This window comes from Neovison vison, chromosome 8 (assembly GCF_020171115.1).
Source record: "Neovison vison isolate M4711 chromosome 8, ASM_NN_V1, whole genome shotgun sequence".
Taxonomy (NCBI): Eukaryota; Metazoa; Chordata; class Mammalia; order Carnivora; family Mustelidae; genus Neogale; species Neogale vison.
This window is the reverse complement of record NC_058098.1, coordinates 41,444,645-41,471,908: the sequence shown is the minus strand read 5'-3', so window position 1 is coordinate 41,471,908 and position 27,264 is coordinate 41,444,645. Positions and strand designations below refer to the sequence as shown.

The following is a 27,264-nucleotide window of genomic DNA, read 5'->3' as shown; positions in this document are numbered from 1 at the left end:
TATTTTCAAACATAAATAACAAGTGAAAGAAATAACATTGGGACTCGAAGAATCATATTTTACCCTGTTTTTTTTTAAGCAGCCCTTCATGTCTCTGAAAACTTTGTCTCTCACTGAAAAAAATTAAGAAAAAACATTTTCCCTTTTTTGCACAAAGCAACTAATCTTTTATATCACTTTCATTTGAGCAGTTGTGTTTGTCTTCACAAAGTAAAGGCTGCATATGTGAGAAACGGCACAGAAGAAATGAGATTGACTTCCAAGCACCAAAGGAAAGCAATCACTGTGTTGTGGCCATGCCTTGAATTTTCATTTCAAATATGTTTTTTCCTTATAAGAATATGTTAATATTTTGTCTTCCATAACTTCAGAATTTGGGGGGTTTTACATCTCTTCCTGAAATAAAATTGGGTTTTTTGGACTCCCCTCTTTCCAGTTGCTGCCCAAGGATACCCCTTGCCTTTCCGTCGTGCATAAGAAAAGGCCTTTCCTTAGGAACATGATCACAGTGCAAGGAGTTACCATTTACTGGGTACCCAGACACCCTGATGGTTGTTTCATATGCTTCTCGTTCATCTGTAGGTTAGTATTGTGAGCCCATTTCACAGATGAAGAAGCTGAGGCCTGGAAGGGTTGTGTGATAGAGCCAAAGTCGCACAGCTGATTAGTGACTGGGCTAAAGTTTGGATCCAAGTCTGTCTTAATCTATAGTTTTTCATTATTCCATTCTTCAGTGATGCCTGGTAGAGAGTTTGCATTCTGGACTTTGCCTCTGAATATCTTGGTAATTTGAAGGAAAATTGGTTAGGCTGTCATTCTCGCAATTTCCCACAATTTTAAAGTAGGGTAATTTTCCCTATTCCTCACTGGTTTTACAGAGGTGTTAGGGGAAGGGAAAAGTACTTATTAGTAATGATCTTGGATTTGAAAGGCATCCGTCTTACCAGAATCTTAGAGTCTTCTTACATTCTTTCAGATTTACCTTCAAACTACTAGACAGAGTAAGTACACTAAAATAATTGGTATTATCCCAATTTTGAAGGTGCTGAAATTGAAGCATAAAGAAGTCGTAATTTCTAGTTATTGCAAAAGGCTGAGACTTTGGTCAGCTAGAAAGCGCTGTTTGATTTTTGCACCGCTTCATGGTTATGTAGATACGGGGTAACTCAGCAACCAGCTGCTAGGCTCCTTTCTTCACGGCAAGCCATCCATATTCAGACTGGTCTGGAAACCAAGGGCTCTGAGGCACTTCCTGTACTTGTTGGTGCTACATCTACATAGAAGGATGTCTGGGGAGTTTCCTGGTTAATAGGGCTGAATAGTCTTATATCTGTGTGGGTCTCCTATTTTCAGAAGTCTTGATGCTCCAAGCTCCATACGTCTCTCCCGTCCATGTCCATGTCACCAATAGTCGGCAGATCTAGGATTGGATTATAGATTCCTCTCTTCTTACCCAGTGCACTGGCTTTAAGACCGTGCTCCTGCTGCTAGGGCCTGACTTCTTGACTCAGGAGCCTGAGAGGTAGAATTCCCATAGTTGGTAGGCTGCTGATTCCTCGGCCGCTGCAGCAGAGGAGGATGCCTGCTCTCTTCCGGATCTCAGGACACAGTCTGCGGGCGTGTTTCACCTGGCATCTGTTCCTTTGCCTCCTAGGTGGTTGCTGACACAGTGTCTTTTCCTTTGTGTCCACTTGGCTAGAGAGCTCAACACTCCTTTCGGTTTCTCAGAAAGAAAGGTATATAAACTCGCCTGGAACTTCCCTAGGGAAACCAAGGAAGGAGGTGCTATTGCACATCTCAGAGCAAATAATTGAATATACTCTGTAAGCTAATTATGTTCTCCCAAAATCACCAGCCGTCCCTCTCTCTGCTGCCTAGATAGCCTTTGAGAACTCCAGGGCTGCCCCCTTGCTAAGTGGAAAGATTCAGCTTCAGCCTGCTTTTAAGCATCTTTCCCAAGTTTAAGTACTCAAAGGACCTTGACATTCAGAAACAAACACTCTTATGTTACTAGGACCCACCCCCTTAGAGCAACTTAGAGACTGCCTTTTGTTTCTTGATATGGTTTACTTCTTAATGTCTATTCCCCTTACCTTTCTTACCCCAAACCTGTCATCATGGTATTTCTTTACATCAGCAGACTTCTGTCTCCAAAGGAATTAGATAAATAACATTTCTCTTTCTTTGTTTTATAATTCTTTACCCTTTCCCGTTATCTCCTGTAATGCTTACTTTCTAAAAACTTAAAACAGTTACAGGTAAGCCAGAAAAGGACTAAAACGCAGGTCTTTCCACTCCCCACATTTCAGCATAGAAAGGGAACTAGGAAGTGCTGCAGAAGAGCATTTATTGAAAAGAGACTCTGGGCTCTACTGTCTCCATTATGGATTCATTTATTAATTAACAAATACTCATTTGGTACATGTAACATAGTGGTGTTATTTTTTTTAAAGACCATGCTGCAAGTATCAAGATATGCAGAACAGGAAACATGAATAAATAGTTCATGTACTCTCTGGTCCACCTTGGGGCCGGGGTTGGGGGGCTGGGGGGGGTGGGGTGGAGGCGTGCAAAAACTAGAACAATGCAGAGCAAAAGGGCAGTGGAAAAGGAGCGGTCAGGAAGATAACTGTCTTTGTTTACCTGAAGAGGAGGGGTGGATTTCAGTGACAAAGGCCTGAGGGCAGACAGAGACAAGTGATCTGGGGGTAAGAGGAAGCAGTGCAGTTGGAGGCCAACCTTGGGGAGTGACTCTCCTTTAAGTAGAGGTGAGTGGGAACAATGAAGTGAAGATAAAAGTGAAGACGAAGAGGTGGGGGGGGGATGGGGAAGATGGGAATGAATGTGGCAACAGCATAATTTTGAGACCTGCTGAAAGGTGCTCGGGGAGTTTGTCTTGAGTAACCCTGCTCACCTCTTTAAAACATAATCATTGTCCTTGAGGCTTGAAAATCTAGAATGTTTTGAAATACTCATTGCGGAGAATGTAATTTGGAGGGCTTTCCAAATAGGAGTAACCTTGTTGAGTCAAAGTAGCGTAAATTGCATACATTCTGCTATCATGGAGGACAAGCACAGCGCAGAGAAAGCTGATACCAGAGACTGCCTGATTTGGGGGAATTATTCTAATGTTTCCTAGAAGGTCTAGGGAGCTAGGGAAATGAGGACTTGGTCCTCCAGTGGTGGGAAAACTGACCTGGAGTCCAGCCTGGAACTGGAGGAGGTGGAGGGAGCAGAAGGGAAGAGATGAGTTAAGAGAGGAGTTAAGAGACCAGAAGAGGTTTTGGGCAGTTCCAGTGAAGACGGGCAGTGGACTCCACAAATGCAGGATGAGCGTGCCCATCAGAAGCACTTTGAAGAACTTTGAAGAACTGGCCATCTTCGAGGTCCCAAAGCAAGGACGTGGAGGATGATGGCAGGCTGTGGTCAGTGAGGTGTTGGTCTCTTTCCAGTTTAGTTCCATGTGTCACAGTTCTCTGAGCTTTTAACTAAGTCTGTTCTAATACTTGCTACCATACAGATTCCAGTATTTCTAATATATTTCCTGTTCTCACAGACATGTTCACAGTTCTGTGGCTGCAGAAGACTGTATTTTGCACAAATCTGATAAAACTCTAGTATAAAGTTTTAGTGTAAAAACTTGTAGTGTCTATTAGTTTGGCATCTGACTTACTAAATAGAAAGCATTTTATTTTTATATACTTTAGGCTGCTCCTTGAAATGTTGTTAGCAAATAAATGTTGTTTGAGAGAACTCTACAAGTAACTATTTACAAGGAGGCCAGTTAGAGTATTTTTCTTTGGGTGAGAAATTGTAGATTCTCATCCCTAACACAGATAGATATACACAAGGGAATATATACTGATGACAGATCTTAAAATCGACAATTCTCAAACCAGCAAAATATGTATATAACATAAATTTGTGGAAAGCACTCAATAGAGAATTGGTTATAAGTAAATGCAGTTCATCTCATGGACATGTTTATGGTGGTTAAGTTGCACTTGATCATTTTATGGCCCAGGAAAGATGGATTTGTATCAGCAGAGCCATCCAGTGACAGAGACGTAATGAATCTGCTCCTCAAAGATATGGAGTAATGATGCCCTGCTTTCTCAACATAGAAGAACAGAATCGAATATTTTCACCTGATTTATTTGGTGCAGTGAACTTCTATCCTTTCTGTCTGCATCAACACCTCATCCCATGCCCAGTTTTAATTTGGGGCAAAAATAGGACTTCAGTATATATTTACCCCCCTCTGTGTAGGTTTTCCAAACTTCACATACACCTTTTCCCACCTCCATGGGTGATGCTGTCTCCATTATAGAGAAGGGACTTAACTTTGACTCGACGTTTTCCTGTGGAGAATGACACGTGTGGTTGCCTTGCCCCATGCTCCCCTCCCTCACCCCCCATTTCTGCAGTGATCATGACCGGCCTTTATGCTTTGTCATCCTTGTCCTCATCCTGTTTGCATGTTGGCAGACAAGGAGAGATTTAAATGTTTTAAATAGAAAGTAGGAAGCTTGGGCCATTACAATCCCTATACTTAACCCAGGGTCAGGTAAAGATCTCAGGGGTGAAGGATTTAGAAATCTCTCTATGTGTCACTGTCAACTTGTGTTATAGATATACTGACAAGGCACCATATTCTCAGTGCAGTTTAAAAAAAAAACAAAAAACAAAAAACAAAACAAAAAAACCTATCATCATACTGTGTGACCAAGTCAAATAATCTGGCTCAGCTGAACTTCAAAGAAACTGCTAGAACATGGTATGTGGAGCCAGGATGGCAGCAGGCCCTATTTGCCATTTTGACAGATCTGGGTCAAGCCTGGAGCTCTTACCTGATTGGGAAAGAAAGATAATCTTAAGTACATCTTTCAGCAAACTACCTGCATCTAATGTGATGCCTAACACGTAGTAGCCGCTCAATAAAGGTTTATTTCGACAGTGAACGGTTCTCCCACCTCCACCCCAATTACTGCCAAAGGCTCATTCCCTCAGAAGGCTTAAAAGTTTGTAGGGGAGCAAGGCATTTATATAATTAATATCCGTTCTATAAGTTAATTAATACAACTTTAATTATGTAACTGATATCCTGTGCTAAGCGCTCTGGTTCAACTGCCAGCTACATGCTAAGGAACCATGGAGGACGGAATGATTTTTCCAGGGAGGGAAGTGTGGGAAAGCTGCCTAGGGAGGAACTGTGGTTCCAGGAGAGAGCTGTCTAGTCACATAGGACTTCGGGCTGTCTTTCTGTCAGCTCTGCACCCCACCCTGTTAGCATCCCACATCCTTTCGAAAGCACTGGGGGCTGACACCAAGAAAACAGAAGGTAGTGCATTGGATGCTTTTCTGGGGGCTCCCTTAGGGACTCTTTCATCTCCTTGCTGACTTGGTGGCTTGTGCCCAATGCCCTTGATTCTTCTGCCCAGGAAATCACTTAGCCAAGTCATGACCTCCCCAGTATTTGGTATATGCATGCTGTTAGAGAAATTGGTATCCCCTATAAAGGCAGTATTCTCGGGCCACCATGGAAAGAGGAATGAAACCCCAAATTATGAAGTAGACTTGGACTAGCCGTTTCATTAGTTAGAGATTGTAAGTAGTAGTCTGACGTGAACGAGCTGAGAAAATAGCAAAGTGGGAAAGACGGCAGTCCGAAGACCTACAAGCTAAGTGTCCACTTTACCTTTATATCCTTATCCTGATCTTACTTGAGGCCATCTCTTCTACCCAGAGAGATGAGAAAAGGTATTTCTGGCTCATTGCCGTTGAGAGCCTGAGCAATTGTAAGATAAATCCATCTTGGGGCTGGCCCTCTCTTCTAGGTCTTCATTTAGGATGCCTGTGTCATGCCCAGTACCCTTTAAAGGTGCAGTGAACACCAGCTAAAAATCCCACCTCTCCTGGAACTGACATTATGGTGGAGAAAGCAGACAAAAGGTAGGAGGTAGTGCCTAGTAAAGGTGTGACAAAAGGTATGAGGTAGGAGTAAGTACCTAGTAGAATAGTAAATTGAAGTAGAGGAGCAAGTAGTATAAAGATGGGAAAGGGATGCCATTTTAGATAGTATATCCGGAGAAAGCATCAGCGAAAAGGTGATTTTGAGCCTAGACCTAAAGGAAGTGAGGGAGCTAATCATGTGAAAAGAGTATTCCAGAAAGAGGAAAAAAAATCTCATGAAAAGTCCCTGAAGCCATACTTAACTGTGTAGCCCATTTGAAGTGTTCCAGATAAGCGAGGAAACCGGAATGAGCAAGGGAACGAGCCGATGGAAATGATACCTAGGAGGAGACCAATCATAGATGGAAATGATGCCTAGGAGGAGACCAATCATAGCGATCCGTGCAGTTCAGTTGAAGAACTTGAATTTGTGTCCTGAGTGAGACGGAAGAGCTTGGAAGGATGTCTTTGAGCAAAGAAATGACCCCATCTAACTTCATTTTTGACAAGATGACTTTAGCTACTGTGTGAGAAATGAGTGGAGGGAAAGTTGGGGCAGGGCAGGGTGGTGGGGAGACTACAAAAGTAGAAGCAAGGAGACTAAGTAGGAGGCTGTGAAAGATAACCCGTACGAGAGAGGATGGTGGCTTAGACCAAGATGTGAACAGTGGTGATGGTGAGAACTGGTCAGAGTCTCATTACATTTTGGAGTTAGGTGGAAAGGATTTACAGTCTGATTAGACATGAGCTGTGAGAGAAAGAGGACCATCAAGGATGGTGCCAGATTGAACAGGTGGGGGAGTGGCATTGTCATTTACTGAGATGGGGAAGCAGGGAGGGGAGGGAGTTTGGGAGAAAAAGTTTGATGAGTTTAGCCACATTAAGTCTGAGATACAATCAGACATCCAAGTAGGGAGTAGGATACACGAGTCTGAGTTTTGGGAGACAGATAATGAGCATGGAGGGAATCATTAGCGTATAAATGTAAGCTTTGAGATGGGATGAGATCATTAAAGGAGTGAGTGCAGGTAGAAAATAAAACATGATCAAGGACTAAGCTCTGGGACGCTTTGCTGTTTAGAGGTCAGGAAGACGAAGAGAAATTTCAGCAAAGAAAACTAAGGTAAGAGAGGGCAGCAACCTGGAAGCCAAATGAAGAAGGTGTTATAAGGAGGGGCTGTCAGGTCCTCACATCCTGCTGATAGATCAAGTAAGGTTAAGACCAAGAATTACCGAGTGGATTAGCAATGTGGGGGTTGTTGATGATGTTGGTAAGAGTAGTTTGAGTGGAATGCTGGGTAGATTGGAGTAGATTCAAGGGATAATGGGAAGAAAGAAATTGAAATATCAAGAATGAACTCAAGCAGTTTTGTTGTGATGGGAGGGTTAGAAATGGAGTTGTAATTAGAAAGAAAAGGGAGGCCAAGATGGGAGTTTAATATGAGAGAAATAATAACTTGTTTCGATAATGATGGGAATAATCTAGTACAGAATGATACAGAATGAGAATGTGTTGGTGCAGGAAAGAAGAGAAAATTATGACTTGCGGTATCTTTCAGAAGGCAAGAGGGGATGGAATGCAGTGTTTAGGAAGAGGGCTTGACCTTAACAGGAGATCTGATCCACATGTCATGTCTGGTAACGGGGAGAAACATGAGGTACAGGGTAGAGGGTGGCATAGGAGACTTGCTTAAGGGTACCTGGGGAAGTGTTCTTCTGATTTCTTTCATTTTCTCAGTAAAATAGGAATTCAGGTTATCAGCTGAGGACAGGGAGAATGTGATGAAAGCTTCAGGGGGAAAGATGAGGTAAACTATTTACAAAAGTGATATCTAAGAAAAGCATGGATAGGACTGGAAAAATGGGATATGACAGGTGGGAGGCATCCGGGCTGACCTGAAAGTGGGGATTGTGACTTTCAAAGAGACCAGTCAGTCCACGTCATGGTGTGTTTTTCTTTCACATTCTGCTAGGCAGGTGCAGGCCTGGAGTAAGCAGACGGTTGGATTTCACCAAGGTTATGGTTTAGTTATCGGTCCAGGGAATTTCAAGAGCAGGACGAAGAGATTTGTGGTTGAATGAAAGGGAACGGTTGCCATGGCTGCCCATGGTTTCCAAGTTGAGGTGAGTGAAGAAGCAGGGCAAAGGTTGAGGAGCAGGTCAGGGTATTGGAGGGATCATCTGGGTGTTACTGGAATGACCCAAGATTCACAGCAGGAGTTCCAAAGTGTTGGAGCAGATGACAGTGAGCAGAACCTAACACCTTCAAGCATTTAGAGAAGTGACTAAGTTGAGTTGAAAGCTGCAAGAAAGATGGACGGAATTTAGGGTCTGAAGGATGAGCTTCACAGAGGAGGGATTTCAGAATGGAGAGAGGAGCAGTGGTTTGGAAGTTGGGTAGAAGGACAATGTCTGCCTACATCCCAGCGCAATGGGAGGAAGAGTGTGGGGAGAAAATAGTCCCTACTTGAGAGGGCTGCTAGGGAAGTGGATCCTCAGGGAAGAGCCAGCCTTCATTTAGAGTGAAGAGGACAGGGTTGTTCCTGTAAGAGGCTCAGGATCTGGGGTATTTTGCTCACAATTGACGAGGAGCTAAAGAGGTACAGTGGAAGTAACCAAAAAGCACCAGGAAGCACAGGACGGATGAGGGAGTCCTAGGCGTCTTTGGTGACTTTCATAACACAGCAAGGTCTTACCTGTGAGCATCCAGCCTCTTACTGCTCCCGGGTCACAAGTGTGGCACCATGAACTTTCTGGACTCTCTTGGCAAGTAGACAGCATCCTAGCCCTTCCTGTTTTCCCTTTGATACCTGGTTTGTGTCCATCCAAAGCAGAGTATTGCTGTGCTCTCACCCTAAGGAAGTCCTCACACCCATGATGATTGTGGTGGCCTCTGTCACCATCCTTTGTGGGGTCTGTGGCAGAGAGGAAAACCAAGAGAAGGCCCCTCCACCCAGCTTAGCTGCAGGGTACAGTGTTTTCCAAGCCTGAGTGACTTGCATACCAGCTTTCAAAAATTACAGCTGCTGAGCTACTGTACTATTTTTATCTAATGATTTTTTTGGTAAATACACTTACCTTTTTTTCCTTACAGAACTATCCTTTTTGAGGGAACTCATCAGAAGAAACCTGCCACAATTAAAAAATTCATTGTAAATAATGAATACATTGGGGCACCTGGGTGGCTCAGTGGGTTAAGCCTCTGCCTTCGGCTCAGGTCATGATCTCAGGGTCCTAGGATCCAGCCCCACATCCGGCTCTCTGCTCAGTGGGGAGCCTGCTTCCCCCTCTCTCTCTGTCTGCCTCTCTGCCTACTTGTGATCTCAGTCTGACAAATAAATAAATAAAATCTTAAAAAAAAAAAAAAAAGTACAGAACCAGAATGTTGAAAATTCTTTAAAAAAAAAAAGAAAAGAAAAGAAAAAAAAGTACATCCTTATATAACCGAAAATCATGGGAAATGAGTGAATCCAAGACTGTTTGATGGGGCACCTGGGTGGCTCAGGGTCCTGGGATCAAGCCCCACATCAGGCTCCCTGCTCAGTGGGGAGCCTGCTTTCCCCAATCTCTGCCTGCCTTTCTGCTACTTGTGATCTCTCTCTCTGTGTCAAATAAATAAATTTAAAAAAAAAAAAAAAAAAAGACTGACTGAGACTCAAGACTTACTCCTCCTGAAACTGCCCACATGGGAATTCCCCATACTACTACTTCTCCTCTCCTACTGATCCCATGTGGGAGAGTCAGGCTGAATGACAATGCTTGAGAAGGGCATTGTTGTCCTATGCAGGATACAATTTCCCATACGGGAAGAAGGCCCATGCAAATGCCCTGGCTGGGAAGTAGTATGTGCCTTCAGCGATTGTGGCAAGAGTGAACACCCCTAAGGGGAGACATGTTAGAAGTGAGGCTGCTGCAGGCAGTGGGTTAAAAAATTAGAATTTGGGTCTTTAAGATAAAAAAATGTAGAACTTTTTCTATGAGCAGCATGAAACTACCAGGTGGTCTTTGCGGGGGAGGTGTGTGTGGAATGATCAGATTTAAATTTTAAAAAGCTGCCCCATCAGTTGTGCAGAGGAGGGATTGGAGGGGACACATGTGGACACAGACAACTGGGTGAGTCCCTGGTAAAGGCCATTCTGGGACTGGATGGCCCAGAGTGACATGGTGATGATGGTGGTGGAGGATGGAAGTCTAGAGCTCCAAGAAATGTTTACAAAGCAGAAAGAGCAAGACCTAGTACCTGTTGGACTGCTGGTCATGTTGTGGGGGGAGGAGGGGATCAGGCGTGGCTTCAATGTCTGTCTGGTGGAGCTTGCTGGATGGTGTAGTGAAATGGACCAGACAAGAGCTGAAGTTGAGACTAATAGCGAGCACTTGAAGTTTGGTTATAGACAAGATGACTTTAGAGTTCTTGTGGTGTGACATGTAAAGAATGACACCTCTAAGTTGAGTACATGGGTCTAGAGCTTAGAAGAAAGTTGGGAAATGTAGTGGGAATTTGAGACTCATTAGCCTGTCATTGTCAAGGCTGGTGGGGTCACCCAGCCTCCCATTGTCTTGTGACCTTGATATGTGAACTGATGTGCCACAGGGCCTTTACATGTGTACCAGTCAGCACATTCAACAGGAACAGTAAATTGAACTACCAGTTAAAGGCTGGATTGAGAATTCCTCCTCAAAAATAAAGCAAAAATATATTGCATGTTTTTATGCTAATAATTGAGATACAGAAATTTTGTTTTCTCATTTTTCTTTGCCCTTTTTTCTCCTTCCATCTCCACTTCCTCCTTTTTTTCTCAGCCTTTTCTTCTCTCATTTTTTTCCTTCCTGTCCACAATGGTGGCATGTGGTAACCTACACTGACACTTTACATGGGCATGGTGCCGTAACAGAAAAGTCACCCTTTGGGATTTACTTTCCTCAACCCAGGTGGAGGGTTAAGAGACCCTTTTTATAAACAATTAAGAGGTAACTGTTTGTCTCTCATTTTACATGAGCACATACTGCTTATAAGCAGATTTGAGAACCAGAAATGCATCCTTAAGTAGAGTACGCTTTTATTTTTAAGTCTTATTTATGCAGCTAGATTAATGTTTTCGGTTCTGGAGAAATTTTACATGCTAATCACTTTTTGTTAATTTTAAAATTATTTTTTTTAAAAACGCTAGTCATTTTTTCCCTTTAATTAATGCTGATTTATTTTGATTTTCCTGGTTAATAGATTACTGTCCTAGATGAGACATGGACCGTATTCAGACGCTACAGTCGTTTTCGAGAAATGCATAAAACATTGAAGTTAAAGTATGCAGAGGTAAGTTATAAAATAATTATCTCCAATTAAGAACATTTATTTTATAAAGCAAATGAGCTGATTGCATTATCAATGCTCCCCCCCACCTTAAGTATCAGCTTGTAAGTGTCACCAAGTTTTATTGCAATTACTCATCTGTCAAAGGTAGCTTTTTAACTTCTGTTCTTCTTTCTAGTTCCATTCTACGCAATTGAAACATTTCCTAAACATAAGATTTTGAAAGTGATAGTAAGGTGATGGTAAATGAATTCTATCCTTTTCATAAACTTTACAGTGCATTTTAAATAAATATTTTAATCAATGTATAACTTTTGAACTGTAAGACCTAGTAAAATGAAATAGTAATAAATCCCTCAATAGAGATTTGCCTTTTCTTCTCTTAAAAAAGACTGTATTAATGCTTAGACTTCTAATTAATGAGAAGTTAAGTCTTAAAAGTTAGTTTTCCACCAGACATGGATGGGAGATAGATTGTTAGAATGGAATTATCTAGAAGCAAGGAGGCATTTCATACATCTGATCAGATATGGAGAGTCTGTTGATACATTGTTATTCTTTTCCTCTTTAGACAAAGACTGGTTTTTAAAATACATCTTACTTGGGGTACCCAGATGGCTCAGTCTGTTAAATGTCTGACTCTTGGTTTTGGGTCAGATCATGATCAAGCCCCATATCTGTCTCCATTGGGGAGTTTGCTTGAGGATTCTCTCTCTCTTTCTTTCTCTCTCTCTCTGCCCCTAACCATGCCCCCCCTTCACACTCAGTCATTCTCTCACAAATAAATAAATAAATAAATCTTAAAAAAAGAAAAATTTTTTAGCAGAGAAAAGTATTCCTAAAATTAATGTGTATCTTCCAAGTGTATATTTATTTACTTTTATTTCAACTAAAGGAACCCTTATATCAGCACAGCTCTTTGGGAATTTTGGGTTGAACTCACTATAGATCAGTCACTAGTCACTGTCTAATGCCTGCTTTCCCTAAGTATTGCTTTTCAGCACTATTTTTATAGTTTCTTATGATATCCTAAAAAATACTTTAGTCAGACAATTTTTTCTAGTTCAGTTCACATTAAATAACTGATGTTTTCTTAACCTTTCCATGCCTTCTCCTCTTCCTTATCCCATATAAATATAAAGAAATTTCCTTTTTGTAAATAAGATGGTTCCTTGAGTTCTGGTAAAATTGAATTATCTTAAATCTGGTTGTTAAGTATTAATAGTATGCAATTAAAAATTGAAGAAGCGGGGCACCTGGGTGGCTCAGTGGGTTAAAGCCTCTGCCTTCGGCTCGGGTCATGATCCCAGGGTCCTGGGATCGAGCCCCGCATCGGGCTCTCTGCTCAGCGGGGAGCCTGCTTCCTCCTCTCTCTCTGCCAGCCTCTCTGCCTACTTGTGATGTCTGTCTGTCAAATAAATGAATAAAATCTTTTAAAAAAAAAAAAAATTGAAGAAACTTCGGGTAGGAATTTTAGTTCAGTGTTCCTCAGGAAGCTTCAGTTCCAGAAGTAGCTGCATCAAAGTCAAGTTATTAAGTTTCTGCAATTTACTCTTCATGTCCCAAGTTAATATTGATAATAAAAATTGGAAGTATTATGGACATATTAATGTATAGAGTAACTTGTTTTTAAAATGAGCTTTGCTAGCTCATGACTGGCATCATTATAAGTTATTATCTCAATACTTTAATAACGTACAGGTATTCATATTAACTTACTAAGTTCCCTGAAGATATAAAAGTGTATATATCATATCAGTATAATATATATGTATCATTCATTCCGTGATTTATTTCATATCCATTCATTCAGTGACATTAGTTCAGGGCCATACTATGTAGGCAAATTTCATAAATTCTAATAATGGAGTGGTGGACAATAACAAAAATGTTTTCTCGTATGTATCCGCATCTCCTTTGGACAGACTGATGGTCAACAAGGAAAATATAATAACTAGCACTTAATGAGTTCATGTGCTATGTGACGATTACCATCTTAAGTGAGCTACATGCCTTTGAGGAAGACTAACGGCAAAATGTAATGGGGCAGAAGGTGTTAGGCATTTTAGTACATGGTTGTTTCAGGTTTGGCTTTCTGATGAAACTACATATTAATTGAAATTTGAGTCCAGAGAGATGAGTTTAAAAGAATGCATGGCCCTAATCAGTGTTTTTAAAGAAAACTTCAAAACAAACAGAAGCAGTTTTTAAAAATATAATAGAAGAAAATACACCCGAGGTTAACAGTGATGTAAACATGTAAATCAAAGAGGTTGCCTGTTAGCAAATGAAATTAATGAACAGAGTTGATCACATATGTAAAATTCTTCTCAAAGAAAGAGAGTATATTACACACCTGCTGAAAAAAGTTAAGTGACCTTCGAATGAGGGAAATCAAGCTGATCTCATTCATTCAGTCCGTCGTAAGTCTGTATTGAAAGACTCCACACTGATCACCACTGTGAGCATGACGGCCACATTCCCTCCTCTCACAAAGCAGAGAGAATGAGCAATAAACAACCAAACCAATAAGTAAGATAATTTTAGATAACGTTAAGTGCCGAGGCAGTGTGATAGCATGATAATGTGGTGTGATAGCTGGACGCGTGGGGAGAAATCTGAATGTTAGAAAGGAGGCAAGCATGAAAACCTGGGGGTAAGCTTATCTTCAGTAGAGGGAACAGCAAATGCACAGGCCCTGGAATAGGATCACACTTGGCATGTTCTGAGAACAAAAAGACCTGGGAAGTGTCAGGTGTAGTAGAGATGAGGGCAGGGAAGTCGGTAGGGACTGTATCATGTAGGGTTGGGAGTTCAATCCCGTGTGCTGTAGGAAACCACGGGGTGATATTAAAGAAGTTCTGAACATTCAAACTAAGCTGGGATTTCTATTTTTTCTATGGATGACTTCTCAAAGAAACCTTTTTCCGGAAGACTGGCTCATGATCCAAATGACACCCAGGATTGAAAATTGCTTGTCTGTGTTGAGTCTAACTTTGTGACACAATTTCTTTCTTCTAAGGGCAAAAAATGTTAAGAACTTTTTTGTGTACCTATTTGAAAGAGAGGGGGTGATAGGAGTAGCTATTTGAAACCATGTGGCCATATTCTAAAATGCACACTGCCTCTAGAAAGGGAAGTTACGCTACTTAAAAAGGCTGAGGGGATGCCACTGAGCTTTGCAATAGCCACACTCTGGCTAATTTCCTCACAAGTAACTGAGTGCTAATGGTGCCCTGGGGCTTGTGTTAGGCTTTGTGGCTCATGACCTCCTATGGTTGGAGCCAGAGACCTGCTTCTTGTCACACAACTGGTCAGCAGAAGCCAGTGTGGAAGGCCAGGTGGTTGGACCCCATTTACTATTTCTAACCAAACAATGCTATACAAATAAAAATAGAGGGAAAAGTTGGCCTGTAAAAATATAGCAACATGTCATTGTAGATCTAGATAAATCTTATTCCAGTGAGGGGAGAACAGCATCACCCATTTAACATTTTCAAGATGAAGCTTAAATGTCAAGTTGAGTATCAGCTATATTTTCTGACTTTTCCTTTTGTGCATCCTAATCTTACTTGCTAAGTGTTCATGGGGACTTGAGATCAATAATGTTTATTAGGTCTTCAGCAGTTAGGACTGCTTTTAATATTGCAACTATTATTGCCATCTCTGTGTATAATGTTAATCTTACTGAAGTAATCAGCTACCTCCAAATGATCTACTTGGCCTGACAGTGTCCTAGAAATCACTTGACTTGTCAAAGTCGGAGCTTCTTCAGGAACGTCAAAAGGTTCAGATAGAGGGATGCTGAAAATTTTCTCTTACAGATGACTGTTCCATAGCCAAAATGGGACCATGTTTTATTTACCTCACTCCTTCACCAAATTGAGGTCATTATTTCTATACAAATAGGAAACTATGCTTGTTCTTTCAGTTGCAAGGGTAACAAGATGGTTGATTTTTTTTTAATGGTGATACATACTAAATTTACCAAGTTATACAAGGTTTCATATTTTTAATCAAGCTGAGAAAATATTGAAAAAATATGCTTGAATTCAAAATACACGGGATTTGTAATTATTTGCCAAGAGAGAGAATCTCTGTTCACCTTAAAACTTTAGTTTGATAAGAACAAAAACAAAACAAAACAAAACAAAAACTTTAGTTTGGGTTATAGATTATAATCTTTTGGAACTCTGAATTATATCCTATTCATTCATACTTCCTTCTGGAATTTAGGCCTGTTTTTCCTGGGGGATATATCTCTAAAGAAGTTTAACGAGACAGTTCCTTTTATGGAGATTTTCTCTTTTCTTCCAGGGATGATTTCTTTCAGATCATAAGTTACATATTTATGGTAAAAGATTGAAATTATTCAGAGATGTGTACATAGAATGTGAAAGTTTCTTTTCATCTAGCCCCCGGAAGTAAACATTCACAGTGCCCTCCGAAGGTCTTCTTGGGTCCAGCTAACCATTCAGTCTGACAGGACTCCCATAGGCCATACTTAGCATTTTGAGGGACCTGAGAAAGGCTTAAGACAGATAGCTCCTGCTTGCCAGAAGAGTACCTATGGGGACATGCTGAGTTACAAGAGTTATCTCACTCAGGGAAGGCTGGAGCTATGGCTTCCCACCAGTGAGCTGTCACTTCCCCAGTCTACCAACACTTTATCCATTTACCAAAAAATTGATCATTCTGCCAAGAGCAGTGGTCCTAGTAAACAAAGTTGGCATACCACCTTACCAGATTTTCAGAATCCTCTTCATGGACATACGGGTAATTTCTAGATTCTTGCTGTTGTGACTACCTCTCCGTGCATGGTCTTTTTTTTTTTTTTTTGAAAGAGAGAGAGCTGGGTGGTGGGGGTAGCGGCGGTTGGGGCAGAGGGAAAGGGGAAGAGAATCTCAAGTAAGCTCCATGCCCAGCACAAGCCCAGCATGGGCTTGATCTCGCTACCCTGAGATCATGACCTGAGCCAAGATGAAGAGTCAGATGCTTAACCGACTGAGCCACCCAGGTGCCTCCTCTTCTTGGAGATATCTACACACCTTCTGATTCAGATAGGCCTACTTCCCCTGTGAAGCAATTTAGTAATTGCTCCACTGTTTTTAAAGACCAATTTACAAAGAATCAAGATTAGGAAGAGAACACACAGAAACTGGGGAGACTGAGAGCCCCAGGGCCTTGCCTCCAGTAGTGACAAAGTTTTAAAAATTCCTTCCTGTCATTCAGCTAAGTCTTCTCATTTCCCTGTTTACTTACTTTTATTTCCTTAATTATGTATTGTATACTATATTATCTCCTTAAGGAGAAGGAGATCAACTAAAAACCCCTCAGGGATACTTTATGTACACTTGGGTGGTGAACCAGTTAAAGCAGGGAGGGGTTGACTATTAGCTGTAACATATGTCTGTGAAGAAAACAGAAGGGATTTTGGATTATTACACGCAAACAAATCTGTGAATTGAAGGGCCAAGGAGCCACTGGGTGCCATGAAATGCAGTCCTGGAGATTGAGGGCATGAGCAAAGCAGAAACCAAAGAAGAATTGGGTCCATTGCTTTTGTACAGTGACAAATTTTAAGAGTAAAAAAGAAAAGAAAGTTCTTTGTCCTGTATAATACTAAAGAAAAATAGATTGGCTGCAGGTGATCTCAAATCCTAATGGAATGCTATGCTCATTCTATTTTCAGAGTCCCTATCTGAGTAGGCTGAGCCCTCACTGGAGGTGCTGCATAATTCAAGGTTTTTAAAATTGTTATTTTATTTTTATTTATTCATTTTCCTTGATCTTAGCACTTTCTTCTGGATTCTAAATAGGTTTCCCTTTTGTCTTGAATTAATTTGTCCTTTTGATAGACTGACATGTATAGTGCAAGATAATAGCTCCTTCTGCTTTCTTTCTTTGCTCCCCTTCATTGACCTCGTATGGAATCTTAATCAAATTAAACCCTGTGTTTTCAGATTCCACGTCTGTACAACGATAATGCCACAGCCAGTTTGTAAAAGCTTGTGAAAGCCTCAGTTAAAATATGTTATTGCAAGTGACTATGGAGTCATATGAAGCATCTGCTAGAGACCATGTCTCTGCAATTTTATCATGCAAATCATTTCTGCAGTGCTCTTTATCTGTATGAAAATTTTTTTACCCTGTTAAAATCAGTAGTATAATTAATCCCTTTAAACATCAGTCAAGTTAGATGCTCAGAAACACATGGTCTCTCTTTGCCACAGAAAAGGCAGAGTTCCTGTTAGTGTCTAGTGTCCACGAAGTTTACCTATAGATCCATGTCCTAGTCTAAGGGTCCATCAGATCAAAACACAGCTCATCAAGAAGCTGAAAAGAAAGACTGTTTGAACACCATGTTCCCTCTCATCCGTTAGAGCAAATAGTGAAGACATGGTGTCCCTGCCACCTGCTTCCTGGATGAGTGGGCTAGTGGGCTCTGAACGTAGTTAATGAAGTAGTAGGACATGGGGCTGGAAGACGAGTGGGTCACTGAGAGCTGCTCATTCTAGGAGGTTCAGAGACACCAAACTCTGATTTTTAGAGGACTTTATTTAATACATTTAACAAGAAGCCTTCCCTTCCAAGTGCTGGAGCCTAGTGGGCACCTCACCTCTCCGGAGAACTGTCTCACACAGGGAGCAGAGAGGCACTGGAGTCCCATCACCAAGGGCCCTTTTGTAATCGTGGCCTGAGAGTGATTCTGAAGCAGGTGTGTGTTGGTCTGCCTGGTGGCAAGAGGATGAACCATAGAAATGGGCTATGTCATGGATTAAAATGTACCGTCCAAGTAATGCTAAGGGAACTCTTAATGCCTGTGTGTGCTGAGAGCCTAAGTCCCATGGAACATGAAATGGGCCTGTCTGCCTCATAACTGAGTGCCACAACTAGAGTGGAGTTGGACTCAGTTAGAGTCCCCGAGCATCAAACAGAGATCAGCCTCCACTGGCCACATCCCCAAGTGGGCTCCCTTCTCCCTATAGAGCTAAGGGAGAAAAACATTTTCAGAGCCTTCGAGTAAAGCATGAAAGATTGCTGTATTAGAGCAACTGTTCTATCTCACGTCTGGCAGTCTCCAGGTGCCTAGTAAATACCAATGGGAGGAGGAAAAAAACGATTAGGCAAGAGGTGATTTAATTTGTATATGAACTTTCAGTTTGTGCTGATAGAACCATTTCTCACCGTCTTTATTTTCCAAGTAATTTCCCTAAAGCAGCACCAAAAAAAAAAAAAAAAAAAAGGAAAGAAAAGAAACTGGCTGTTGGCCTTGGATTTGTTTTGGACAACTATTTACCATCCATCACTGAAATGCATTCTCAACAGTTTTATAACCAGCATTCCAAATTTAATATAAAAATTGCAGATCTACTCACCACCCAAATTACAATGCTACCCACCATAGCCACAGGGAGCATCCAGTAAGCCTTAGATAAATTCACCTGCACCAAGCCCTCAGCCCCCTTGAATTTTTAAATAGCAAACAGCTATGAAGGCAAAAATAGAATGCTGCCTGCCAGTTTCCTGACCTAGTATGTTATGAGAGACCCAGGCATTTTCACTGTATGGTTTGCATCATACCATTCTCTCCACCCGATAAACAAACAGTATTTAAATCACTGCTTTCAAGGGTAGGGGTAGCTGGGAGCAAAAAGCATCAGAATTTGCTGGGAAGCTTTTCCGGGATATGTGGGCACAGGCGCCACACTAGGAAATTCTGATTCGGTAAATCCAATGTGGGGCCTAAGAGTGTGTAGTTAAGGACCAAATTCCCCAAACGATGCCCTCCGGGCCACTAGTTAATGTGCTGCCTGTCATTTCTTTTGCATCCACCTTGGGAGCATGAGTTGACTTTTCATTATTATAGGTCACCAGTTCTAAAAGGTAATTTCCAGGGACCAATAATCTTGTCAAAGTTAATGACAGGCGAGTTTAAGCCTAGAGAGTGAGAGCATGTGGATTGTTTCTTTGACCACCCCAAACTCTGAAGCATAGAGTAGCTGACGAGAAGACTTCTATAGCAGGGGTTGGATCCGTTTGCACTCTACGAAATGTAAGTTCACCATAGGTGATGGTACAGCATGGGTACAGCATGGTTTCTCATTTTAGACATGAGGACTCAAATGCCCAGAGTTTTGTTGCAAGTCGCACCAAGACTTGGGGCGTAGGTGAGGTTCGTGTCTCCAGATTTCTAATCCTTCTTTGTTTTGAGTCTCCTTCTCCATGGCTGTGTTCCTTCAAGAAGAGGGAGTTTTCAGAGTGCCCCAGATGAGACCAAAGAGAGCATGCCTTCTCTGCAAAAATCTGTTACATAAGCAAGTCCCCACGGAGAACTAGAAACTGGGTTTCTTCTGTGAAATGTGTGACAATGATAGGTTCCTGCCATGCTTCCGTCCCCGAAAGGGGCAACTAACATCATAATAAAAGATGGAAAATGCAAGCATTTGAGTTAGTCCAACTGTATAATTATTCTTAAATATGCAATATTAAATTCTCACAGATCTGAAACATTTCTCACTTTCAAAAATCATTGCAGCCCATATGAATGTCCTCAAATCTGTCTTTCCTGGCTCATGCCTAAATAAAATTGAGACTGGCTTTGGGAGGAGTAAGATTTTACGTGGAAAAGTTACAGTCCTTATACCGAATATGACCAGGTCAGTGCAGTCTTTGCTGTGTGCCCAGTGATGGTTTTGTACCCAGGATGACTGAGTTTCAGCACTTGGGTAACAGGACAGCAGCTCTGTCAGTGCCGTGTCCTCATTGTAATTGCCGGCTGCTCCACACGGACCACCAGCACAGAGGCCTGCCTTGCTCCCTCATTCAGCAGATAGTCAAGAGTCACGAATGTGCCCGGCTCGGGGCGAGGCATGTAGCAAGGTATTCATAAATGCTGGGGTTGTGCTTGTTCTCATATCAAAGGTCCAAAGGTAATTCATCGCTCCTTCAGTAATCCCCCTAGAATGTTCTGAAGAGTCGCTCCTTCATGCCTCTAACAGAACTTGGAAGAGAATTGCTTATTTGTTTGTGAGTATATTTCTCAGTGACAGCTGTTCTTATAAGGCCTTGGAAGCTGCTATTAATTTTTAGTAGTCAGAAATGCTCCCACCTCGTCAGCTCTGAGAATTATGGCAGCTCTTTGATGAGTTTTCATTATTTGCATTTCTCAAAAGCTGGAGTGGCTATAATTTACAGCCACAGACCCGCAGGGGGTGGATGTTTCAAATGCTGTCCGTCATTGTGAAGGTATGTCTATTTGTAAAAGACCAGTTAATTTGACCAATTAGACTGCCAGATGGAAGAACCCCCACCCCCACCCCCCGGTCTTTAAAAATTGGGTACTACTTAGGTAGCCAAGTGTTACAGGAGTAAGGGGGAAAAAAATGCCTAACAAATGAGGAATGAAAATAAAATACACTTTTATTAGGTGGTAACAGAAGTCAAATGTTTTTCTTTCATTAGTAAAGATTCCACACTTTATTAGTTGTTTTCAGTTTTCTTTCAGTGATTTATAATCTAGTTTCAGCAGCTTAATTGTTATAAAATCATAAAACAGAAGCAAGACTTTTTATCACTCATTTAAATTTTTGTATAAGGGCTGCCTTTATTTATATCCAGAGGAATAGTGATGCCATTTATCAAAATCTGTGCTGTCTGTTGCCTCTGAGACCACCTGGACTTAATAAGGGTCTGGCTAACCTAAAAAGTGAACTTGGCCAAAAGAGAAAGGCTTATAGGAAAAGCAAACTTTTCCATTATGTATAATTTGTCTTCTTGATGGCAGCAGAGGGGCCGACCTATCTTATCATAATCTAGTTAACATTGAAGTCAGGGTTTGAGCGTGATGGGTCTTTGAAGATAATTGGGCTGTGTCAGTTCACCAGGAATCAGAAAGAGAAAAAGCAACTTGGAGATGAACATTTCACTCTGAGATCATTAAGATCATTAAGAAATATTACAAAGCAACAGAGAATGCTGACTGCGTTGCTGATACATAGATACGTGGCTAGCTAGCATGATGGATGAATAGATTCTCAATGCTTTCATTTTCCTTAAACTGAGATTCACACATAATTCCATAAAGTGCCTGTTAGTTATAAGCAGCTACTAATTGTCTTATCTGACTTTGTTGATTGTTCTTCATGTAGATCTGTTGTTCAATCTATAAAATTAGAGGCCCATTGTTCAGAATAAAGTTAATAATAACTTGGGTTTTTAGACTCCACAATCACTGAAGAAGGGAAAGACAAATTTCACTGGAAATTGGTAGGCCTCAAAATTACTGATTTCATTTTTCTTTTTTTTTTTTTTTAAAGATTATTTATTTATTTATTTGAGAGAGAGAGAGAGAGAGACAGTGAGAGAGAGCACCAGCGAGGAGAAGGTCAGAGAGCGAAGCAGACTCCCCATGGAGCTGGGAGCCCGATGTGGGACTCGATCCCGGGACTCCAGGATCACGCCCTGAGCCGGAGGCAGTCGTCCAACCAACTGCGCCACCCAGGCGTCCCTGATTTCATTTTTCTAATGGCTTTTATTTCAGTCTTTTTGTCTTTAGAATATGTTTTATTTACTGAATTGCAGAACAAGCTTATCATAATGTTTATCTTGGGCCAAAGAAATGTGCTGTTTTATCCTCATTTGTTTGTTTCCTGTGTTTTAGTTTGCATAATCACATTTCATAATTATACAAAGTAGGCCATAGGGCTCCTAAGTTTTCTTCCAGTGTTCTCCAGGACTACCATGTCTTCCACAGATACCCAATTTATTTGATCTTAGTCATGATTTTTAACTTTAACGTACAATTTTCCCATAAGGGCTCAAATGTCTTTACATCATTTCCCACTTCTGCGGCAGGGATAATGGCTGTAGCAGGAAGAGGTACCATTTTAAGGGATTTCTCATGAATACTGCATTCCCATTTGTGTCTGTCCTTTTCCTGTTCTACAACCTCTTCAGAAGTAACATGCATCATTACTGTATTGGGCCCTATTTTCCTTCTACCTGCCTTGGCCTGTCTTCAGATAAGAATGCGGCAAAGATCTGCAGGAAGTCAGTATAGTCCTCAAAGGCAGTACAGCCAAGAGAATAGGTAAAACATCTCCTGGGTACCTGAAATGCTACTTCTAAGGTCCCACATACAATTTTAATCAACGGTACTTGAGATACAGAATTTCAGAGCTGAAAGGGAACTTGAACCTCTTCGTTCAACTCCTTCAGGTTTCACAAGTGATAAAACTAGAAACTAGTTTTCGTACATTGTACCAGCAGCTCCTTGCTGAACTGAGACTTGAAATCTGATTGCCCCAAATCCCAGGTTATTAAAAGAAAAAGACATATGGTGTTAATTTAACTGTTCCATTAAATCTGTAAAAGAGAATAATCACTTTTTATTGTTTCTATAAAAATGATGCATGCTCATTTATAAAAATTTCACATAATACAGGGAGAAAGCAACAGATCGCCTAAAATCATTCTCTAAATATAATTAATGTTACTATTTAATGAACATTATCTTAAGTACTTAAATGGATAGGCATGGATAAAAGGATGGATATGTAAGTTGGGAAAAAAATTAAAATGAGAAAAAGAAGAAAGAATGCAATACCTTTATAACGTTAGGTTCATTCTAGATATCCTATCTTTAATTGCTAACATTAAATTTAATTTTACTTGAAGGTGTCAGAAGTGAAAGAAAATGAAATAAAACTGAAGAAATTGCTGAACTTCAAATTAAATGTTGCTCTGCCAGAAGTTATAAGTTCTCTAAAATATATGTGACTTTAAGCAGAAGGATTATAAACAAACATAAGAATGTGAGTTGCTAGTTTTCAAATGTGTTTCCATTTTACAAATTATCACTTGTGTTTCCCTTTTATGAACAATCAATTGACTTTTGAGCACGCGTTTGAAGGTCCTAGCAGAGGAGCGCAGCAACTCGTATACCCTTGACCGAAGAACAGTCCTTCCTCTAGTGGGGAAAGTCATCCTCTATGACTGAGCAACTGGACAGGAAGCTTCCAGCGGGAGGGACGCACATGGAGCAGTGAGAGAGGAAGGGGACACCCGCCTAACCAGCCAGATCAGCTGAGTCCGCTCTGGCGAATTGTAGGGTGACAGAGGTCCCAGCCAGATCACTCTCACATCCACCAACTGACTCTTGTAACAAAGACAAAATTAGCACGCTTTAACTCCCATCTTCTGAATTTTAAAAGTCATTTTATATTATTATTTTACATTGTCAAGTTATATAGCATTCACATTCTTTTATACCTAAGCCAGATATATTTCCCTCTTGGTTGTGAGTTTAAATAGAGACAGTGATCACTTTACCATCATTTCTTCATTCCTGAGATCTTTATATGGTGCTGCTCTTGGTTGGTTATTTTTGATCATCCAGTACCTTTTGGAAAAGATGCCCCTTGATGTGTTTTGAGTTCTTACGTGCAGAGAGAGAATGTCTCTCTGTGGCCTGCATGCTTGAAAGACACTTCGGTTAGGTCTAAACCTGTGGGTCACATTCCTGTTCCCTTAGCACATTTCATGTTGGGTTATTTTCTTTATGTACTTTATGCTCATCTGTTTTCATTTTATTTATTCTACTTCTGTTTCTTCTACTGGGACTTTCATGCCAATTAATTTTTTTTTTTTTTTTAAGCAGGTTGGGGGTAGGGAGGCTAGATGAGGAGTAGGCACAGAGGGTTTGGTGGTACTGATTGTTCAGTCAGCTTTCTTTATTTGAGAATAGTTTAGATGCTTTTTGTTTGTTTGTTTGTTTGTTTGTTTTTTACCTTTCAGCATGCCCTGTTCAGTTTTTTCTGAAAGCCAGATATGGTGTATTGCCTAAAAGGGACTGAGGTAGATGGACCTTTTGATGTGAGGTTCTAGGTTCACGGGCTGGGATGCAGATGGTGTTTCCAGTTTGCTGTAGCTGTGGTTTCGGAAGCTCACCTTTCCCCCAGTGCCCTTGGTTGGGTCTCCCCTAGAGAGGAAACCCTTTGGGTTTTCCTAGAGACTTCTTCAGTAGAATCCGAGGCTTGCAGTTCTTTGATCTGTAATCTGTTGTGTGGGAACCTCCCTGATGCGTGGTGAGGTGTGACGGGAGGGGAAGGCCTTTGATCAGGTTTCCTTTTCCAGTGAGCCTGCTGTTGGGCATTCCACTCTCCCTAGGTTGGTTAGGCTTTGGTTACCCAATGTATGGTTAGATTCCAGTAAAAGAGTTTCCCTTGAGTGTAGGCTCTGGGTATATTTCAAAATGGTTACTTTTTCTCTCCTCTTGCCAGAAAGTAGTGGATTTTTCTGTCATCTCCCAGTGAAGACGTGGGTGGAGGTAAAAGTAACAGAAGTTTGTGGACCCCACCCAGACACCAAGCTTGTAAGGCCTCTGCACTGAGCCTCCAGTAACTCCCGGGTTACAGCTGGAAGGTTTCCGGACTCTTCCTGGCCCCAGTACAGGCTTCTGCGCCCATGAGGCTGTTATTCTGTCTCCGCCCACCTGTCTCCCCAGTTTGGGGACATCAGTTTGCCCATAGCCTCAGTTCTCAGATGGATCAAAGAAGAGCTGTTGAGTCTTTCAACACAACAAGAAACAGTCTGTTCAACCTGTTTCTTGTTGTGAGGACAAGGACGATGGCTTCCAAGCTTCTAACGTGTCACATCAGAAACCAGAGATTCTATTCTAATAGCTTTAGATTTACGGCTTCCCTATTATTAACAGCTTACGTGTGTATAGTACCTATGTCACAACAAGTGAACTAATACTGATACATTATTATTAACGAACATCTAATATTTGAGAGAGAGAGAGCACACACAGGTGGCAGGATGTGGGGGAGTGTGGGGCAGAGGGAGAAGCAGGCTCCCTATGAGCAGGGAGCCTCTTGCAAATCTTGATCCCAGGACCCGAAATCATGACCCAAGCTGAAGGCAGACATTTAACCAACTGAGCCACCAAGGAGCCCCTTACTTCTCATCTTTAAGTGAAATGGACTAATTGTTAAGTGAAGTAACTGGTTTATCACAACGGCAAGGAGGGGACAAATATTGGGGATAATGAAGACAGCAACCTACTGCTTACCTAAACTGCCTGAAATTTTTCTGAATTTCTTTCCACCAGTTTTTTCTTTGTTTTGAGACACTTGTTCCCTTATTTTCTGGTGTTCAGGAGGGCTGTGGGGTCACTGTAGGGTCAAATGCTTTCCCTCAGACCTTTCTTCCCTCTAACACTGTGAGCTTCTCCAGGTTCTTCTACCCACGGCCCCTTCTCACCTTCCTGTTTGCTGCAGGTGTCCCCCACCTTTTCCCTGTCCCTAGATTTTTAGCCTCTTTAATCACAGTGTAGTAAGAACGCCTGAGAGTTTGGATGTTTGCGTTGGTGGATCACTCATGGTGCCTGTAGTCTGAAGGTGAAGAGAGGAAGGGCCTCAGCAGTGCTTTCCCTGGGTGCCGCCTGGCCTGCAGTACGGGGCTGTGGCAGTTTCCTAGTCTGGAGACGGAGTGTTTCCTTTTTATCTCTTCTGTTGTTTCTGATGGTGCTTTTGAAGGAGATGAGCTCCACCATCTTTAACCAGAACTGGTTCCTTAAATGTTATGGTTTATAGAAAGATTATTTTTGTTAGAATCATACTTTTCAACACGAGACACTCCCTCTGTGAAAGGTATAAGGGGAGAATGGTGGCACTTGTTCTTTATGAAAATGAAATCTTCTATAAATAAAATTATTTTTGCCTTGTTACCGAATCCCAGTATATTGATAATTTGTAGATGAGTCAGAACTATTTATCTGTGTCCCTCTAGAATTTAGCTATTGTAAGGAATATAGGACTTAAGGAACTGTGATTTTTTTTTTTTTTTTTTTAAGAAATGTGGGCCACTGTATTTCCTTTGTCACAGGTGACAGTGGAAATCAGAAGAGTCTCTCCTCTACCTACAGATTGCCATTCACTGTTCCTGACAGTGTTTCTCATGGAAATCAAATCTAGGCCATCTGCTAGATTAAAAAATGAGGCAATAAAAATGAAAATTTATGAATATAAAGAACTTGAGAAGAAGTGAAAATGTCCAGGTAATATATCTTACTTAAAAATCTCTGTTCAACATGAGAAACCAAGCAAGTGCACAAAAGATGCTGCTGTATGTTGGACATGAATGGAAAAGTCAGGGAGAGTTCGGAATCGCCCCCCTTTTAGCCCATTCTTGTATTGTTCATTTGTTGGAAATAATTACTTTTCAGATGGCACTTTCAGCAAATTATAAGAGTTTCTGTTTCTCATTTGTTTCCTTTTTGTCCATTTCTTTGCTTGTTTTGGCTCTCCACATACTTTATCCTGATCAGTGGCTCTGGGGATCTTGGTAAATTATCCTTTTTAAAAATTATTTGGACCATTTAATTAATTCACAACCCAGAAATGAAACTTACAGAGGATTGCTTTTGCTGTCTGTTTTAAAATAAATGAGGCAATCAATCAATAAAATAAAATAAAGTAAATGAGGCAGTCACTTCGTACTTGTAGAGAGAAAAAGTAAGTTTAGGCCTCTTAGCTATCCTAGGTTTTGAAACTCTTCCATGGATTTTTATAATATTACGGTCTTGAGAACAAAGCAGTAATTGCTGTCCTCTTTCCCTAGTCCAGGTAAAGACAATGGTGTCCTTTTACCCTTCTGGAGGATGGGCTGATTCAGGTGACCCTGACAGAATGTTCTGGGTCAACAACAGCTATTGGTCCCCAAATGGCCTCCTGCACCACCTACCTGTGTTCCCAACTCCTTAGCCATTTCATTGCCCTGGATATTTTAATATAAGATATTTCTAGTTTAGTATTATTTTGGGGTACTTTAAGAGAAATATTCTTTTGAAGGAATATCAGTTTGATATAGCCAACTGATAATCCATCAAATGAGAATTCTTACGCTTGGCAGGTAAAGCAGATGAGAATGTATCTTTTGCCCTAGTGGTTGCTTAAAAATGTCAAAAGTTTTATGCAGGGTTTAACCAGGTGAAATTG

At 41.1% G+C, this 27,264-nt stretch overlaps 1 protein-coding gene across 4 annotated transcripts in view; it reads left to right on the top strand.

The window, feature by feature from the left end:
* The window catches only part of KIF16B (kinesin family member 16B), a 290,601-nt gene that overhangs the window by 225,173 nt on the left and 38,164 nt on the right, over positions 1–27,264 (top strand). For 3 of the 4 annotated variants that reach the window (XR_006386154.1, XM_044263478.1, XM_044263477.1), the window contains one exon: positions 11,174–11,263. Coding sequence is in view for 3 of the 4 variants with exons in the window: in XM_044263478.1 (XP_044119413.1) it covers positions 11,174–11,263 (90 nt within the window). In the remaining variant the exon portion in view is untranslated. Of the gene's footprint in view, positions 1–11,173; positions 11,264–26,152; positions 26,330–27,264 lie in introns of those variants that run through there. The other variant, XM_044263479.1, reaches the window with a different exon arrangement.